The sequence below is a fragment of the Daphnia carinata genome, unplaced genomic scaffold, assembly GCF_022539665.2.
Source record: "Daphnia carinata strain CSIRO-1 unplaced genomic scaffold, CSIRO_AGI_Dcar_HiC_V3 NW_026453105.1, whole genome shotgun sequence".
Lineage (NCBI taxonomy): Eukaryota > Metazoa > Arthropoda > Branchiopoda > Diplostraca > Daphniidae > Daphnia > Daphnia carinata.
The window spans coordinates 50,674-69,474 of NW_026712534.1; the positions used below are offsets into that span (position 1 = coordinate 50,674).

Consider the following 18,801-nt stretch of genomic DNA (forward strand, 5'->3'; position numbering starts at 1 on the left):
AACCAAAGAATTCTAGATTACATCATAGCTGACGCTTTACCCTTATCAACATTGGATTCCTGTTTTTTCAAAAAGATGTTGCAGGCCTTAAATTCAAAAACTATTTTGTTCTCGTCCAAAACTCTTTGCTCTTTGATCGCTAAAGATTTCGCAAAATTTCATAGCAATTTAAAGGCTACATTTAGCAAAGTAGCATTGGATTCCTATTTTTTCAAAAAGATGTTGCAGGCCTTAAATTCAAAAACTATTTTGTTCTCGTCCAAAACTCTTTGCTCTTTGATCGCTAAAGATTTCGCAAAATTTCATAGCAATTTAAAGGCTACATTTAGCAAAGTAGCTGTTGTTTCTTTGACTACCGATATTTGGAGTTCGAGGCGCAGAAGTTTTCTGGGTGTGACTGCCCATTGGCTAGATGGAATTACATTAAAGCGCCACTCAGCAGCAATCGGTTTAAAGAGATTCATAGGTATTACTTTATACATTATATACATTATGTCATGATTTTTTTCCATAACTTACTTTTACTTATAGGAAGTCATAAGTATGACAAAATCGCAAATTTCATCCATTCCATCATTCTCGACTACGAACTTGCAGGAAAAGTCCAACATATTGTCACAGACAATGGGTCTAATTTCGTCAAAGCTATGCGGGTTTATTTTGCCTCTCCCTCCATGGCTTCTGCTGATGAAAACAATAGCCAAGAAATCAGTTCTAATGTTTGTGTTGAAACTATAGAAACAGACAGAGACATGGAAGAAATTCCAGAAGAAATTCTATCCCAATTAGCTGGAGAGGAAGTCGATAGCGTGTCAGTGAATGACAATATTGAAGAAATTGATTCTTACGAGCTTCTAAGTTCTACTGTTTGTGACGACGATGAAGACAGAAACATTTGGCTACCGGCTCATATTCGTTGCGCAGCTCATACTTTAAACTTATTGGCAACAACCGATATGGAAGCTATCTTAAAATCTAACTCGTCTTTTAAGGTTTTTTTCAATCGAGCTTTGAAAAGAGTTACAGATCTATGGAACAAGTGTGGCAGAAGTACCAAAGCTAGTGATCTGGCAAAACAAATACTAGGTACAATTATTGTGTCACAATCATATAACAGTATAATTTTCATCTCTCGAAATCGTTCGGTTTGCCACCATATAGGTCGTTATCTCCCAACTCCTTGCCCAACGAGGTGGAATTCTTTGTTCGATTCTTTGGCTGTGGTACTAAACCTTGACCATAAACTCCTGATTTCCTTATGCGAACAGCTTGCCATCCCATCTATAAACGAAGAAGATCTTGAATACCTATTTGAATATGTTGCAATAATGCAGCCTATTTCAATTTATCTGGATCTTCTTCAGGGTGAGGACAACTGTTTTTTGGGCCATGTTTTGCCGACGCTAACCAAAATACGAGTTAAGCTTGAAGGCTTAGTGCTGGAAAAGGGCAATTTAATCCGCGACAAATTACTTGAGAAACTTGAGCAAAGGTAACTAGTATTGCTAAATTAGTAGCCTACTGACCATGTAATGTATTGCCTACTTTATATTTGGTGCTCTTTTCACTAAGGATGATACATATTGGCATCCGTCTCCCATCCTAAATTCAAGTTTACCTGGATGTCATCTAAAGATGATAGGGAACACGCCCGAAGTAGATTAAATTCTAGAATTAATAGTTTTTCTAAACGTGTTGTCCCTTCTGCTTCTTTGTCCTCAAATAACGATCCCTATAGCTTTACTGATGATGAGACCTCCCCAACTAAAGATGAGATTGATCTATATTTGTCTGACAAAGACACTAGTTTGTCAATGTTAGACAGGAATCCATTAATTAAATCTATTTTTATTAAGTACAATACTGCTGTACCTTCCAGTGCCCCTGTAGAACGTCTCTTCAGCATTGCTTCATTGGTGTTAACCGCAAGAAGAAGCCGGCTGAGAGACAAATTGTTAGAGTACATGATTTTGCTGAAAATAGCCAAAAAACTCTAGGAAATTTACAAATTCAAAGTGTTTCTGCTTATTTATTCACTACTTCTTCTACATGACTAAAAGATTTGATTTTGATTTGATTTTGATTTGATTTGAAAAAAATTCTAGAAAAATGATTGATTTTTGATTTGATTTTTAGTGATTTTTGAAATGTGATTTGATTTGATTTAAAAATCATTTTTCAAGTGATTTGCCGATCACTGATAATATTGGACTACCTACCCGATACCATATACCGTTGCAATCAATTTTGTCTGATGAGTTTATTTTAAAATTTTTTTATTTCGTTGGTTTAGTGTTAAACAATATTTTTTATTTAATTATCACACGGTGCCCAAAACAAACGGATGAAAACACTTTCTCTGTGTGAATGTCGTTGGTTTATTGTTTTCCTCTACTTTCGCCATTATGTTCGCCATCAATAGGATTGCGCGTTGAGATTGTTGTCTACTGTTACGGATGTTGCCGGCGTCGGACCCAGACCGTGGGAAGCAGTGGATGATGCGGCGAATAGCGGGGAAGACGAAGATGAAATAATCCGATGGATATACAGGACAAGTATATTTACTACACAATTGGGGTACAACACAATTCACTTAGGGGTTACGCGAAGGGAAGCCAGCAATATGCGGAGCTCCTTCTTAGGACCACTTGGTAGACGGCGAGTAACTAACTGCTTTTCATGATTGACAGCAGATGACCCGTCGCATACCTTTCGGTCTGCCATCTAACAAGGGGAGGTGGAATCGGGACACTAGATGGGGGTACATGATAGGATATAGGGTTTCTCGTAATATTCGGCTCTTCCTGACTCGAAGTTCCACGTGAAAAACACAAATAAAACACAGAGGGTTTTCTGGAACTTCGAAATGGCCCCGAAGAAAAGAAGATAAACCAAAAAGAAAACAAAAAGGAAAAACACTACTGACTACTGAAGAAGAGAAAAAAAGTACGAGAGAATGAAAGAAAAAAAAAAATTCTCCCTGAGGCTCACGGCTCTTTACACCCACCCAAATGACGGCGATTTACGAAAGCAAAAAAATAATAAATAACAAATAACATCCCCGGCATAAAGAAGAAAGAGAAAAAAAAAGAAAACAAACAACGATTTATCAAAACAAAAGAAAAACAAAACATCAAATGACATCATCACCCCCCGCCCCAAGAAAAAAAAAAAGAAAAAAAACAAAAAAACACTGTAACAAAACCAATAACTCCACCCCAAAAACGAACACGATAGAGAAAGAAGAGCGTGTACGTGTTATGTGTGGTAGTCTTTCATCCACGCAGGCCTTTTTGTCCGTCTCCTAGCTCTAGTAGTTGTTGTTGGCCTGTCTTCTTGTGGCAGCTCTTCCGACTCGGACGAAGATGCGTCGCTCGAAGATGACGAAGATGAAGACTCGTCGACTGCCACATTTTCCGAAGCGTCCCACTCCACATCCGACCGACCATGGAAGCGACGAATCTGGCAGACGTGGACGTTAAAACGCCTGTACGATGATTTCTTCCGTTGCGCGGGCAGATCTTCGACTAGGTAGATTGTTTGTGATAGCTTCCGCACCACCTGGAATGACCCCACAAATTTAGGAAGAAATTTTTTGGTGGAATTTTTCTTTCTAGGCTTCCGTCGAACTAGAACAAGGTCACCATGGAGAAGCTCGGATTCCGGCTTCCGAACTCGATCTTTTCTTTCCTTGCTTTTCCGCTGTTTTTCCACAATGCGCTAACGAGCTGACGACCTCAATTCCGAAACGCGTGACAAAAAAGTGGTATGTGGTTCTTGTTCGTTCTCTGGCCAAGGAAAGAGATTCTCTATGGCCAGGACTGGTGGACGACCATTCACTAATTCAAACGGCGTTACCTCGGTTGTGGCTTGGCGGGCAGTATTAACAGCGTACGTTGCGGCTGCTAAATGTAAGTCCCAGTCCGTATGTTCGGCGCTGACGAAGGCGCATAATGCAAGGGTTAATGTAGGATTAACTCGTTTCACTAATCCATTGTTCTCCGGATGGTCTGCAGTGGCCAAAATGTGTTTAATATGCCAGCGCGTTACCCACTCGGCAAACATCTGAGACGTAAAGGCTGATCCCTGGTCGCTAATAATACGTTGTGGTGTACCGTGGCGAAAGATAATGTTCGTCTCGAGGAACGACGTAACAAATTTTATCGACGTGTCAGGAACAGCAGCAACCTCGACCCACTTCGACAAATAGTCTATGGAGACAATTATATGACGATGGCCAGAAGCAGTTACCTTAAACGGGCCCAAGTGATCAATTCCGATCAGCTGGAACGGAGAAGACGGTGGTACGATGGGCTTGAGCCGGCCAACCACCTGACCAATTGCGTGTTTGTGTGTTTGGCAAAAAGAACAAGATTGTACAAAAATTTTTACGCTCCTATCCAGCCGTGGCCACCAAAATCGACTTTTAATTTTAAAAAGAGTTCTCTCCACACCCTGATGTCGAGATGAAGGAGAATCATGACATGCTTCCAAGATTTTTCTACGAAGGATAGAGGGAATAACGAGTAGCAACTTCCTGCCAGAATGTATGTTTTTTTATACAGAATTTTACTACGGATGACAAAAACTTGGGAAATTTTACAGGGCGTAAGGGTGTCTAATGCTACAAATATTTTCCGTAGCTGGCCGTCTTGTTGTTGCAAGAGGGCGAGCTCTTTTGAGGCATAACCGACTTCGGGTTCCCTTACAGTGACTGCTAGACAATCATCTGGCCGAGAAACAATGCCGTCGGCAGGGTTCCTGGACAGTGTGTCCGCAACAATATTATCCGTACCTTTCACGTGCTCTATCGTGAAGGTAAACTCCTGCAAATCAAGCACCCACCTAGCAAACTTCCCCTTTAAGTCCCTTTTTTCCATCATCCACTTGACGGCTGAACTATCCGTCTTAACAAAAAAATGTCTCCCATAAACGTAGGTACGCAATTTCTTGAGTGCCCACACCACCGCCAAACATTCCAATTCATTGGCGTGATATCGTGTTTCGGTGTCCGACAGCCTTTTGCTGATGAAAGTCACAGGTCGATGTCCTTCACCAGCATCTTGCGTCAACACTGCTCCAAGACCAGTTTGACTTGCGTCAGTCTGAATGGTAACTTCCAGAGCGTCATCGAAATGAGCCAGAACAGGAGCAGTCGTAAGACGCTCTACAATACTGATCTTTGCGCCTTCGTGACGTTCCGTCCATTGCCAAACAGCATTATTTTTGAGGAGCGCGTGCAAAGGGTGAGCCAATGACGCAAAATCAGGGACAAAACGCCGATAGTACGACGCAAGTCCAAGAAAACCTCGTAGTGATTTTAAATTTGTAACAGGCATGGAAGTCAAAGCGCGCACTTTCTCGCCTTCCGGGTGAATGCCTTCTGCATCGATTACGTGTCCTAGGTGGGACACCTTGGTGGCGCCGAAAACGCATTTGTCAATGTTCAGAGTCAAATTTGCTCGCTCTAGAGCAGTTAACACCAACTCTAGGCGTGCCAAGTGCTCGTCAAAAGATCGGCCAAACACCAAGATGTCGTCTAAGTAAACAAGACACATATGCCATTTTAAGCCAGCCAAAACCCTATCCATTAAACGTTGGAACGTCGCCGGAGCATTGCTCAACCCGAACGGCAGACGTGTAAACTGATAAAGACCGTCTGGGGTTACAAATGCTGTCTTCTCCCGATCTTCCAACGCTACAGGCACCTGCCAATATCCACTGGCCAAATCCAAACAAGAAAAAAATTGCGCACCTGCTAGCCTGTCCAAAACATCGTCAGTGCGAGGTAACGGATAAACATCACGTTTCGTTACCGCATTTAGACGTCTAAAATCAATACAAAAACGATAGTCACCACATTTTGCTTTACGAACTAAAACGACGGGCGAACTCCACGGGCTAAAAGATTCTTCGACAACACCGTCTTCTAACATCTCTTCAATCTTTCCCGCAATAATCTGACGGTCGAATGCTGACACCCTGTATGGCGCAGACTTCACCGGACAAGCATTCCCCGTGTCAATATGGTGCTCAACTTCGGTGGTTTGCCCAATTTCCCTTTTTGACGTCGGGAAGCATTTTCGTCGGCGTCCAAGCATACCCAGAAGTTTTTCTCGTTGACCAGAGTCGAGTCCCTCCCCAATTTTAACTTGAGTGGTGAATTTGGCTTCATCATGTGCTGGAAGAACGGTGGCACAGATCTCAGAGGCCCCGTCTGTCAAAGTAGACAAAACGGCGTCGTCGTTGACTTCAACGGCACAAAAGAAATGACGTCGTCTTAGTTTCAACTCTACAGGGGAATAATTTACAAGGGGTATCTCCGTCAGTCCTCTATTTACCGTCACGACACTGGCTGGTATCACCCACTCCTTCCCCGGCTTCGAAAAACAATTGAACTTAACAAAAGCCGTACCAGAGACATTTGACGATAATCTTCACTTCACAAAGACTAGCGAGTTGGGCGGAACTACCTGGTGTCCATCTGCCTTAACTGGCATCCATCCACGTCGTTTCGAAGGCGATTCCTCCGCGAAAGACTCTATCAGACCGTCGCTTACGTCAAAATCTTCTTCATTACTCCCCTCTTCATCCAAAAATGTTTCCTCCCTGCGGCTTTCCTCGTTAATTATGTGCACCTCTTCCGCCCATCGCACTATCTTTTTCTCCTTCGTCAAAACTTCCTCTACCCTCTTTCCTTCGCCCTCTTCGATTTCCCTGTACCGTTTATTTAAATTTCTCTCAATTAACCCTATTTCCTCCCCCCTTACACCTTTCCCCGTTACGTTAATCTCCCCCCTTACTTGATCTAACTCCCTACTTTCCTTCGCCACTACACCCTTATTTTTCTCCTCAACTAACCCTTCCCCGACTAATTCAATTCTCCCTTCCCTTACTACAATGCTGGTTTTACTTTCCACTACCCAAGATTAACGCGAATGGAGCGGTCCTTAGTACGGTGACGGACTTGAGTTTGACAAAATTGTGCTTCCACTTAACGTTCAACGGTAGTGCTCCCTCTACTCGCACTAGCTTGTTGTCGACGCCTCTCAGTTTAATTTTCGTGGCCTTCCGATGAGGGTCCATAAATTTCCGCACGACGCTTAGCCGTACCGCACTAACGCTAGCCCCCGAGTCGACGAGTGCCGTAACTTCCCCAACGTTTTCTACCCAGACCTTGATAAGAGGCAGGGCTGGACGACTTTCAGACAAAAAAAAACCTTTTAAGGGCGCCATTGTCCTCGACGAGATACCCCGTCGTTTTTTGCCGGACAGTCCCTAGCGATATGGCCGTGTCGATTGCACGAATAGCACAATCTTTGCGCGGGCCCTCTTGGTGCAAAGCCTCCACCACCCATCCGCGGAGCACTAGGTCCGGGATTAACAGGGAGTCGTGATAGCGACGATGAAATTTGGTTGACCAAGCGGTCTCGTAGACTTTGAAAGAGTGTGGTCAAATCCTGTGTTGCTGGCGCAGGGACAGTTGACTGAGTGGCTGTTAAAACAGGGGGCGTTGGTTGTAATGTATGTGCATTTGTAGACGCTGGCACGCTGGGCACTGGAGGCGTTAACCCAAGTTCCTCCAAGTCTCTGAGTCGCGTCAAGAAGGCCATAAAGTCTACCGGTAAGGGAGAAGTTAAGGCTGCGACGTGAATGGGGTTCGCGAGACCTCTCAGCAACATCTTGATGATGTCAGCCTCCGGTAACGGGACGGGACAACGAAGGCACAATCGTCGCTTGTCCAACCCGTATTCAAGGCAAGATTCCCCTGGTTTTTGTACCCTAGACTCTACGAGCGAACTCCACTCCAAAAACGAAAGCGCTCGAGCAAAGTTTGTCACTAGTGCGGCTGACCAAAAAGCCCATGTAGCGTGATGGTGTCCCGTTTGCACGTGCCATTGGGAGGCAGTGCCCTCGAGACGTGTCACTGCAACCAAAAGTCGATTCTCCTCTGTCCAACCCTCTAACCCACCAACGCGTTCCACATGGTCAATAAACCCTTGCGCATCTTCGCCAACAGCACCCGAGAAGCGTGGTATAGAACTGACAGCAATCGTCGACGGACGGACTGTCTGGGCAGCTGGCAAAGCGGCAGCAAGTGCTTGGATAGCTTCGTTGTTCTGTAGTTGTTGCACGTTAATCATTTCGACGAGTTGGGCAACCTGATTTTGCCTCGCCGCACCGTCAGCCACTGCTACTTCAGCAAACCTATTCAATGCCACGATTAGCTCGTTATTGTCTGCCATGTCTGTTGATGGAGATGCTTCTGCCGCCAGTACAAACTCCAACTTCGGACAGCTCGTTTTCGTCGCAGGTGAACGCGGCACCGGACGAACAATACGGGCTCTTGCTGTTGTTTGACGAGCTTTTCCCCTCTGATTCCGCAGGTAGTACTGTGTTTCGAAGCCAAAAAAGGGATCTGGGACGTCGGGATTCAAATCCGACATGCAGAACCAACCGTACGGAAATTCGAAAATACCAAAACAGAAATAGAAAAAAAAAACATGCGCGAAAGGCAAAGAAAACAAAAAGAAGGCCCAAAAAATGAGAAGAAAAAAACAACAACAAAAGAGCAGAGAAAAAAAACAAATAAGTACGTTCCTACTAAGACACCTCGACCAAGATCAGAAGGTCGACAAAACAAAGCAAAAGCCAAAAAAAAAAGTTGTTGAACGCAACCAAAATGGCGAGCCAAAAAAAAAACGCAACACCATAACAAAAAAGTACAACAAAAAAATATCCTCTGTGGGTGAGAGGGGAAAAAATCACAAAAAAAACACAAAACGCCGTCAAAACCAAAAAAGGAAAAGTGAGAAGCCGAGCGAGGTCTCACAGCGTAATTCGCACCCAAAAATCTTTTCCTTGTCCACGCGAAAAAAAAGTAGAAAAGAAAAAAAAAAAACTTCCTCACCGTAAATCCCATCGCTAAGGGAAAAAAAAAGAAGAAAAAACAAAATATCACACGTGACAAAAAAAACGTATGAGGCGTCCCAAAAAAAAAAGAAAAAAAAAAAAAAAAGGCGGAACGTGCAAGACAAAGCGGGGCGGACAAAAGGCACACCGCAAAAAAGATACAATTCCTAACTACACACAGTACAAACCAAAATCATGCGCTGGAGTTGTTTATTTAATAGCCCGTGGCTATAGGTAACAAGGGTTGAAATACTTACCTGTACCGTTCCTCCACCCTTTAACAAAGACGTCGCGGCGGGATGGGATCCACTCCCCTTCGGCGCAGGTAAGGACCATCCACAATGGCGGCGGCCAGGTACGCGAAAATTTTCCTTATCACGTGGGCGGTACACGGGTCCGTTGCAGGCAACTTTTTTTTTTTAAAGTTGTTCGATGGCCTGGCGGAGATGAACATCCTCGATCTTCAATCCTCCTCAATCCCTCTTCTGACACCAATTGTTATGGATGTTACCGGCGTCGGACCCAGACCGTGAGAAGCAGTGGATGATGCGGCGAATAGCGGGGAAGACGAAGATGAAATAATCCGATGGATATACGGGACAAGTATATTTACTACACAATTGGGGTACAACACAATTCACTTAGGGGTTACGCGAAGGGAAGCCAGCAATATGCGGAGCTCCTTCTTAGGACCACTTGGTAGACGGCGAGGTAACTAACTGCTTTTCATGATTGACAGCAGACGACCCGTCGCATACCTTTCGGTCTGCCATCTAACAAGGGGAGGTGGAATCGGGACACTAGATGGGGGTACATGATAGGATATAGGGTTTCTCGTAACATCTACCAGTCAGGTGGGCATTATAGCGATACAAAACCGACACAGCAACGCCAGGCGTGAGTGTATCGCATTCACCAGTGACGAACTTCAGGTTGGCATGGACGAGTAAAGGCAAGACAAAAACCGCATCCAACAAAAAACACTGCGTATTTTTATACTGTACGCAATAATTTACCGTATACGCGGAACTTGACCACCGGTGTGACGTTGTCGGAACGGACATCGGCCCGTGCTGCTCGCACATAACAGCACCGGGTTTACTATTGGGATGTTACTACTTGTTGAGTTTCCTGTCAAGTTTGATGGTACAGTTGTGCCATTGAGGGTCTGACGTGCGTTAGCTGGACGACGATGCTTGACTCACTACGTCCCACTTATTTCTAATCGAAACTGCTCAGAACGTTGTAACAGAAGGAACTGAAGGCGAATTGATCATCTTATCTGTATAACTTGGTACCGTATAAGAAACAATCAATACGATAAGTTTGTGTTTGGAATTTTTAACTTAAATGGATGCAATAGATTTCATTTTATTATCTAAGACGGTTTCCTTGTACCTTGTGATACAAAATTAGGAAAGACAAACAATATAAACGTCGTACCAGTTCCGATCGGTAATACCACAGTTACAGGCCGTGGAGCGCTGCCTTCCGTGCAAAGGTATCAGATTATACTATGCCAACTCCATTGACGATCTTTTCCTGTCACGCAAGTGCCCATTTCGCACATATTCACATTGTCTCGAAGCAAAGCAAACAAACGACCCACAAGCCACGGACAAAAAGAAAAAACAACCGGGAAAGCTAAAAGGCAAAAGAAACGACACCGAGTGCCCCAATATGGTACCAGGAAACATTTCTTCCATACCTGAGTCGCAATTTCTGTTACGCCACGCTAGTTAGACATTATTTTCGCTACCTTATTTTTAATAGACGCCTAGTGGTACATGTCACAAGGAAAATTTTTCAACAATAACGTTGGGTAACTAACGTAATCCCTCACCGTACTCGAGAACACGTAGTTTCGCAATGACGATGAATTCACCATAAGCCGTAATTGATTTGAATTCACTACTTCCATTGCTAGAACTAAAGTCAAGGACTATTACGGATTATGCATTTTCCTGTACTCTCTATTATGATAAATTGTATCATTCTACCAGATTGAAGTACGCCTGTCATTTTTTTGTGGTTCAGGCTTGATGGATAAACTCTGCGTACGTAGTAGTCCTGTTAAGCAATCTGCTTTCTTTACACGATTAGATTTCATTTGAGGACAATCACTTAATGATGTTCTTGATCAATCGCATAAAATTGAATGAAAAACATCAAATATTTTATCTCTGGGGCAAAATATAAAAAAAAGGTGAATTTAACAAACACTTTGTACCTATTGCTGTTAATTGTTTATCTCTACCTGTTCGCACGACATGATCTCTTCCGTTAAAACCTCTAAAAGTGGAACAGCATTGCGGTCATGGCGTTTGAACATTTCGCGAAGACGATGGAAAGCAAGTTCCACGTGCGTTCCGCCTCTCGACCCCTTAATGGGCGCAACAGGCTGCTTCATTCAGCCGCTGCGAGGGGCGCGGTCGAGCTCAAGTAATTTACATCACTGATTTATGAAAACTAGACCGTTAGTTTCCTGTAAAACTCTTATAAAAAAAAACGGCGTCAAATTTTGTTACCTGAATACCGTCGGTGACGGTACCGCAAAATTTAATCAGGATTTTCCGAATATTCTCGTGAAGTGTATTTTCATCGAGGCACCATGACGTCTGTTCACTAGCACACGCACCCGCAATCGGGTCAGAGCCTCCCAACCACGTCTTCCAAGACCCATAGAGTTTTTTCTATGCGTGTAGCAAGAATTTCTATGTCTATGAAGGCCATCACAGGCCTATCATCACTCTGTTTTAGTTCTGCACGACCGTAACAGGCAGTTCATCCTTGGTTTTTGACCATGATCACGTCGTTTGCGTAACAGTACACGATTCATGCCGGGGTGTCATAATCGTGAGAGAAAGGATAGTATTTGTGCATTGGCGAAAGCTGAATTCACATTCAACGTAATTCACGAATGCCTTGCGCTTGTTGAATTTTTTAAAACGAAATCTGCTGCTCCACTTTGCTTCCATGATGGAGAGAGATGCGTCGCGTGACCTTGCGTAGTCAGCATTGCGCTCAACCCACTGAGATTGGCCACCGGCAAAGTGGCTGCAGATAAAACACAGCGAAGTGTTGCGCAGCAAAAAGCGGATAGGTACGCCACTTTTATTTCCCATTGCACCACCAAGCCCGGTTTTGACTGACTCTGTGGCCACGTCTCACACGTCAACCGCTAATTCGTGCCGAATAAAAACGTAGCGACATACGCCAACAAGTTGAACATAGGTCAGTAACGCGAATGGGCGATCCCGTGAAAGCACCTTGAACGAAATCATTCACACATTACTGAATGTCTAATTGGTTGATTTCATGTCAACTAAAACCTTTTGTAGCTCAGTTGCCTAGGCTTTGGCGTTCTCACTGCTCGCTGCCATCCATAGTCTTTGGTCCACCCTGTTAAAATAATACCATGGTTGTTAAGTAGAAGGTAAAAGCAGCTAACACAAACAGTCACTTTTATAACCGATAACTCCGGTTCCAGGGTAGATTTTACAGATTTCGTTTCCGCTGTTCACCCACGTTGACCGGAAAAATAGCGCGAACTTTGTGTTGTTGTTGGGTTTCGTTTGAGGTTCTGGAGCATCCAATTGAAGCACTAAGATCTCTAAGCCGATGAATTCTGCGCACTATTTACAAGCTTGTAACAATATTCGAAAAATCGAATCACGTTCAAATTACCGTTCAAATTTGTAATTTTTACCAGTTTGTTCTGTCAAGACAGTCGAGGCAGTTGGTTGGGATAACTCCTTTTTGTTGAGATAAAACTTGCTGATTCTTGAATAACAAGAACGAATGGCGCTCAAAGATAGGCTGCAGACTTTGTTTGAATTTTGCGTGATTCTGGAGGTTTCCACCTCTGCATTTTTGGTGATAGTCGAACATGGTATGAGGCATCGACTCATAACAGCGTTTCTGGTCAGCTTGGAAGAGTTGACTAAGTGAAGCTTCCCCTTCTTTTGCTCCGACCATGTAGAGACCGAGTAGATTCACGATAGCTGTGTCATGATAACGCTCTTGCATGAGCTTCAAATGGCGTTCTAGAGCTGGTGAAGAGGCCTCGGGGCCGCGTGAGAATCTCACTTTGTGCGACCCTACTTGAACTCCTGGTTTCAACGTACGGATTTCAACACTGCCACATGTAACTCGTAACAGCCAGTGAGGAAAATCAATTCCATAGTGTTGCAATGGTAAGTGCAAAAGCCTGCCAATTTTAGAGGATCATTTTTTAAATTATAATTGTACAGTGAACCAGCCTATAGGGAATATCTACCTATTCCAGAAGAATAGGTAGATCTGTTGTCTGTTCCACGATTTTGCTGAAGCTTTTGGGTGCATAATGTAGCATCAATTGGGTCTTCACCAGATGACTAGAGGAAATAGAATGTTCCAGAGTTAAACAGCTTCCAAAAGCTCGGTCACTCTTTCTTCTTCTACTGTCTGTGGCCCCTTCAAAGGTATAAAAGTTGTTTGATTGATGCGAAAAACTTCAGATTCCCCAATCTACCCAACAGAAACACAACTTGTAACCAAGACTAGGTATTGGTAAGACAACGTATATTACAAGGGCCTATCTCCTAAATAAATTGAACTATCGAAGTTCAAAATTATTTTCAATTTTTATTCTAGTTCATTTGACAAACCTGTATTAACTAGTAGTACACCAACACATCCCTGTGAGTCAGAAAGTTTTGTATACAACATTTTTACTATGTCAACCTCAGCAGGACCTAGCAAATATTTAGGAGTTATATATGCAATTATTGAAATATTGCGATGTTTTATGCAAACCTCAAGGTTGCCGTTTAGCAACACCTAGAGTGACTGTACTGTTTTAATGTGTGAGTGACCTAAAGGGAGCATCACGTGGAAATACAAAACTCAGTTGTTGCAAAGTGAAGTATTATAGTATTCAATTTAATATTCCAACAGGTTATGGGCCCAGTGCCATTTGAGTACTGTCAATTAACCTACAGAGCTACTAAGAAATATTATTCACAGAAAAATGGCAACTGGAGTGTTTTCTTCAAAAGATGTGTCTCATGTTTCAAAATTTAACGGTACAAATTTTTCATTTTGGAAGTTTCAAATAACCCTCATTCTAGGGCAACATGAGTTGTGTGATATTGCGCTTGGTAAGTCAACAAAACCAGCACCTTTGCCTGCTGGCAGTGATGCAGTTCTGATTGCTGCACGAGACAAAGAAATCATGTTGTGGAACAAGAAGGACAATTCAGCTCGTTGCTTCATTGTCTCCACCATTGAAGAACATGCACAAAGATCACTGATTAATTGCAAAACTGCTCATGAAATGTGGACCAGATTGAAATCTCAACACGAGCAAAATTCTGAAGAAAATAAGCACTACTTGTTACAGAAGTTCTATGCATATGAATATAAAGAAGGTGGTAACGTTACAAGTCATATAACTGCAATTGAAACAATGGCAACAGATTTAAGCGATCTTGGAATCTCATTGCCACCAGAACAAGTAATTGGAAAGATTATCATGACTTTGCCACCAAGTTATAGGCGCTTTCATTCTGCATGGAACAATGTTGAAAGCAACAAGAAAACAGTTGCATTATTAACATCAAGACTTCAAGCGGAAGAAACTCTTCATCAGTTTCAAGAACTCGGAACGGCTGACAAAAGTGATTCAGCTCTTTTCTCGCGAAACCAGAAGGAAAAATCAAGTTTTAAGGGAAACAAATCTTACAACAAGCCTGGAAATGGAGATCAAAGAAAGCCATGTGGCTTCTGCAAAAAGAATGGTCACAAGTCAGGCCATCGTGAAGAAGATTGTTGGAGAAAAGCTTCATATATCCAAGGAAGACGAGATGCTGGCGATACAGCCTACGCTGCAACCAATTCTGGCCATACTAAACAAACAAATCCATCTAATACTCCAAGCAGTGATGATGACTATGCATTTGCCTCAAACATCCCTGAAATGGACAAGCATGAATGGTATGCGGATTCCGGGGCAACATCTCATATGACGGACAAACGGTATTTCTTTGAAACATTCCACTCTATCAAACCGGGTAATAGGACAGTTCGAGGTATTGGCAAAGACAATGCCTTACTTTCTGCTCATGGCATAGGGAACATCCGCATTAAGAGAAAAGTCGGTGGAAAATGGTCATTAGGAACTATTCATAATGTTTTATATGTTCCTAATCTCGGTGCTAATTTTTTTTCCATTGGAGTTGCAACCCAACGTGGAATCACTGCTACCTTTCAAGACGATCGAGTAACCTTGTCAAAGAATGGAAAAAATGTTGCATCAGGCACTCGTTCAGGAGAAAAATTATATCGAATGGACTTTGTTGTATCAGAACCAACCATGGAGACAAAGGATTTTGCTGCTGTTGCACGAGATGGAAACATTCAACTGTGGCATGAAGGACTTGGCCACGTCAACTTTCCAACCATCAAGAAGATGCAATCATTGTCGCTGGTTGAGGGAATGAAATTAACTTTCGGCTGTCAAGATACATCGATTTGTGAAGGGTGCATTATGGGCAAACATCATCGCCAACCATTCCCAAAGAATGGTCGCACCCGTGCTACAAGAATTGGAGAGATAATTCATAGTGACGTCTGTGGTCCAATCACACCAAGTTCAATAGGAGGTTCAAAATATTTTGTTATCTTTAAGGATGATTTTTCTTGCTATTGTTTCATTGAATTCATGAAGGCTAAATCGGAAGTGACAAATCATTTCAAGAATTTTGCAGCCCGAATGAAGACTCTTACTGGCTATCCTGTCGTGACATTTCGCTCTGATAATGGTGGTAGCCGGAGAAATAGGACCTGGAGAAATAGGACCCGGAGATTTAGGACCTACAAATAGGACCTGGAGAAATAGGACCTGGAGAAATAGGACCCAATCTTCAAACATTTTTTGAAGGGTCCTATTTCTCCCTATTTAGGGTCCTATTTCTCCAGCCTTGAGGTCCTATTTCTCCATCTTAAAAAAATTAAATGTGGAATGGGCTTAATATTCCGATATGTTGAAAAAAAAAACCGAACGGGTTATATTGGTTTCTGCACTTCAAACACCGTTATCAATATGACGCCTTTTCACTGCATTATAACTTTTTTAAAAAAATTTACATTCATAATATTTTTGCAGGATTATATGCTTTTTCTATTGCTTTTTAGAGCTCATTCAATAGAAAAGTAGTTTTGTTTATACAGTATTTGGATTTTCGCATTTCACATTTTCTTACTGGTGTTTTCAGGCCTACCATCACCCGCCCTTTACTAGTGTCGCTATTCACTTTTTTTTTCTTCGTGCCTCAATGAGGATTCTTGGGAGGGCACATAAGTACCTCTTAATACACAGATAACTAAGAAAATTATTATGTAAAAATAATTTAAGAAACGTTAATTTCATAATAAAACACTGTTTGCCCTTGCGCAAAATATTGTTTTTTACGATATATATGGCAACGGTTACTACAAGCAGACGACTGTTTCAAGCTCGAAGTGTCAACATCCTACAATTCTATGAATCGTTGAAGTTGCTTATTGTAAGCGGTGTTTGTTTGACAGGTAAGTGGCTAGTTTCAGTAAAATTAAAAATTTTCTATTACCTAGGTTTGGCAGTTTTGGTACATTTCAAATTCATGTTGGCATTAGCACCACAGAAGAAAAAAATTTACTTGGAAGGAAAGGTATTTAAAGTGTAGACATAATTTTATTAGTTGCAGTTGGAAATTTGACACACATTACTAATCCGAAATGTTTCTTAGGTGGTTACTTTCAAGGAGAATCATGAAACTAGAGCATGATTTACCATGAACCATTTGGGAACCAACTTGTTAGCTGCCTTATAGCTATCATCCTTCTGGTAATCTAGATTTTCACAGATTTTTTGTTCGTGAAATTTATGTAATCATTTTTCTTATCGTTCAGATGAAATAACAGCATTACAGCTGTTAGTTACGTCAAAACATTAATCTCAAGATGCAAGTACTGAGCTTTAACGGATTTCAATTTACAGAAGCAAGACATCCAATTCTGTTGTTGAGGAGAAAACCAACTACACACCCAGCTATGAATGGACACATGTGTAATTGAATCTAAATTAATTTTATTTTTATGGTTTAAAGGCTTTTCGTTCTAATCTTCCTGCTAGATAGTATCTGAGAGCCATTCTTTAATTATCATTTCACTTAGATGCATTTTCAACTAGTAACTACATTAATTTATTATCGTCTTAGGTAGCAAACCGAAATCGGTACCATCGCTGAGCAGTGCCCAAGAAAATGTCCAGGAGCACGTAACACTATTCCTTATTATTGATTTCCATGATATCAATATTGGATATGGATCACGGGATCTCATGTTGAAGGCGAGGGGGAGGAGAACACCCAATCCGTTAGAAAGCTGAAAAAAGAAATGACCGTCGAAGAAAGGCACTTAATCCGTGCCCAAAAGTATAGGATACATAAACATTTTTACGTTTTGCGTTTAATTATTTAGAGTTACTTGTGTGTGAAAAGGCAACAACTCATCGAATCGGACTTTTATAAGCATGCCAGCATTAATGAAACGGCGCGGACGCTAGATCTTGATCTCGATGTCGTTGTCGTTGATCAAATTTTCAACTTTTGGGTTCTTAAACGAAAGGTGTGTGCTCCCAAATTCATGTGTCTCTACTACAAGCAATCAATTTTCTTTTCTAAAATTTCCAGTCCAACCGAGACAGACCATTGCTACCGCCCAAAACCACTGAAACGGAAAGATTAAGTCAGCAACAACAGCAAGATATGGAACGTATGAAATTGTTTGTACAGCTACGACAAGACCTAGAGAGGGTATGAACATACTTCTCATTAACTTTATTATTTTATCTCGTTAAATGCAGAGTTGTCAGTAAAAACTGTTCTTCGCTGTAGGTTCGAAATTTGTGTTACATGGTCAGCCGAAGAGAGAAATTATCACGATCGTATTTTCGATTGCGAGAACAAACCTTCCACAAGCAACAGCGATTTTGTCTCTGTCTGATCTACAAAAAACTATCACCCCAGCAGAACTGACGCCAATCATGGCTCCAATGTCTATGACCTTGTATATTTACGTGGGGAAACGATCCAAAAAGAAGGCTTTGAACAAGTCATTCAACTCATAGCAGGCGTACAGTCGAACATCCCCGCAATGAAAAAGGTTTGGCTTTTCCGTAATTATCGATGACAAGGAAACAGTTCTCAATCTGTGTGCGTTGAATTTATTTGGTTGCAGGATAAAAATGGAATCGTTGGTCGTCCCAATCATTTAAAGGAAGACAACCCATACAAACGCACGTACATGAATGGGGGCGAAAGTCGTTGATTCCGCTCGCTATCTTCCATCAGTGCCGAATCGGCTGCCTCTGATACTGAAACAAACAGTAGATGGAAGAGACCGGTATTTCAAATCATCTTCCTGTTCGAGTTTCTACGCCGATCACAATTTCCCATTTTTTATTCTTTCCGTCCAGGTGAGAACACCTTCGCAAACATCAATTACCTCGGTCGACAGCGATTTCGATGTAGCCATTACACAGCTTGGTTCCAAAAAAGCCAGTTCGAAAACTAGTGATAGAGCTGGCAAGTTCATTTACACCGACAGTGAAGAAGAAGCGGGACCTTTTAGGCTTTTGATGTTACCTGCTAAATTGTTGTTTAATTGTTTGTATTTTGTAAAAATAAATGTAAATCAATTACCAAAAATTTATGGTTTTATTTTAATTTAAACAAATTTTCTTGCGTCCTTTGGCTGCCGCGATCCGAACATTCCGCGGATGTTCCAATACGTACGTTCACTGAACGTACGGATTTGCCATCCTGCAGACGTCCAACTAAGGACGTCCGTAGTACTCCCAAATAA

At 42.1% G+C, this 18,801-nt stretch overlaps 2 protein-coding genes across 4 annotated transcripts in view; both read left to right on the forward strand.

The window, feature by feature from the left end:
• Positions 1-18,801, forward strand: part of LOC130699945 (endocuticle structural glycoprotein SgAbd-1-like) — a 42,893-nt gene that overhangs the window by 14,238 nt on the left and 9,854 nt on the right. The window lies entirely within an intron of this gene.
• Positions 16,416-18,581, forward strand: LOC130699950 (protein Jade-1-like). Of its 3 annotated transcripts, XR_009003595.2 has the most exons (10): positions 16,439-16,460; positions 16,528-16,604; positions 16,683-16,780; positions 16,846-17,002; positions 17,154-17,369; positions 17,436-17,562; positions 17,628-17,750; positions 17,832-18,099; positions 18,175-18,339; positions 18,413-18,581. XR_009003595.2 is itself a non-coding variant. In XM_057522007.2 (7 exons), exons 4-7 carry the CDS (start codon positions 17,332-17,334, stop codon positions 17,970-17,972), a joined length of 429 nt encoding a protein of 142 aa, XP_057377990.1. In that variant the 5' UTR covers positions 16,418-16,604; positions 16,683-16,780; positions 16,846-17,002; positions 17,154-17,331; the 3' UTR covers positions 17,973-18,100. The 3 variants fall into 3 exon arrangements, 1 of the variants encoding a protein (XP_057377990.1); XR_009003594.1 differs by having other exon boundaries at positions 16,416-16,604; XM_057522007.2 differs by lacking the exons at positions 18,175-18,339; positions 18,413-18,581 and having other exon boundaries at positions 16,418-16,604; positions 17,832-18,100.

What these genes read in the sequence shown, in the direction of transcription:
- LOC130699950 (XM_057522007.2), top strand. Translation starts at nt 17,332, where the DNA reads ATGACCGTCGAAGAAAGGCACTTAATCCGTGCCCAAAA. An exon ending in CACTTAATCCGTGCCCAAAA is followed by an intron (nt 17,370 to 17,435) that starts GTATAGGATACA and finishes GTGTGTGAAAAG; the next exon opens with GCAACAACTCATCGAATCGG. An exon ending in TACGACAAGACCTAGAGAGG is followed by an intron (nt 17,751 to 17,831) that starts GTATGAACATAC and finishes TCTTCGCTGTAG; the next exon opens with GTTCGAAATTTGTGTTACAT.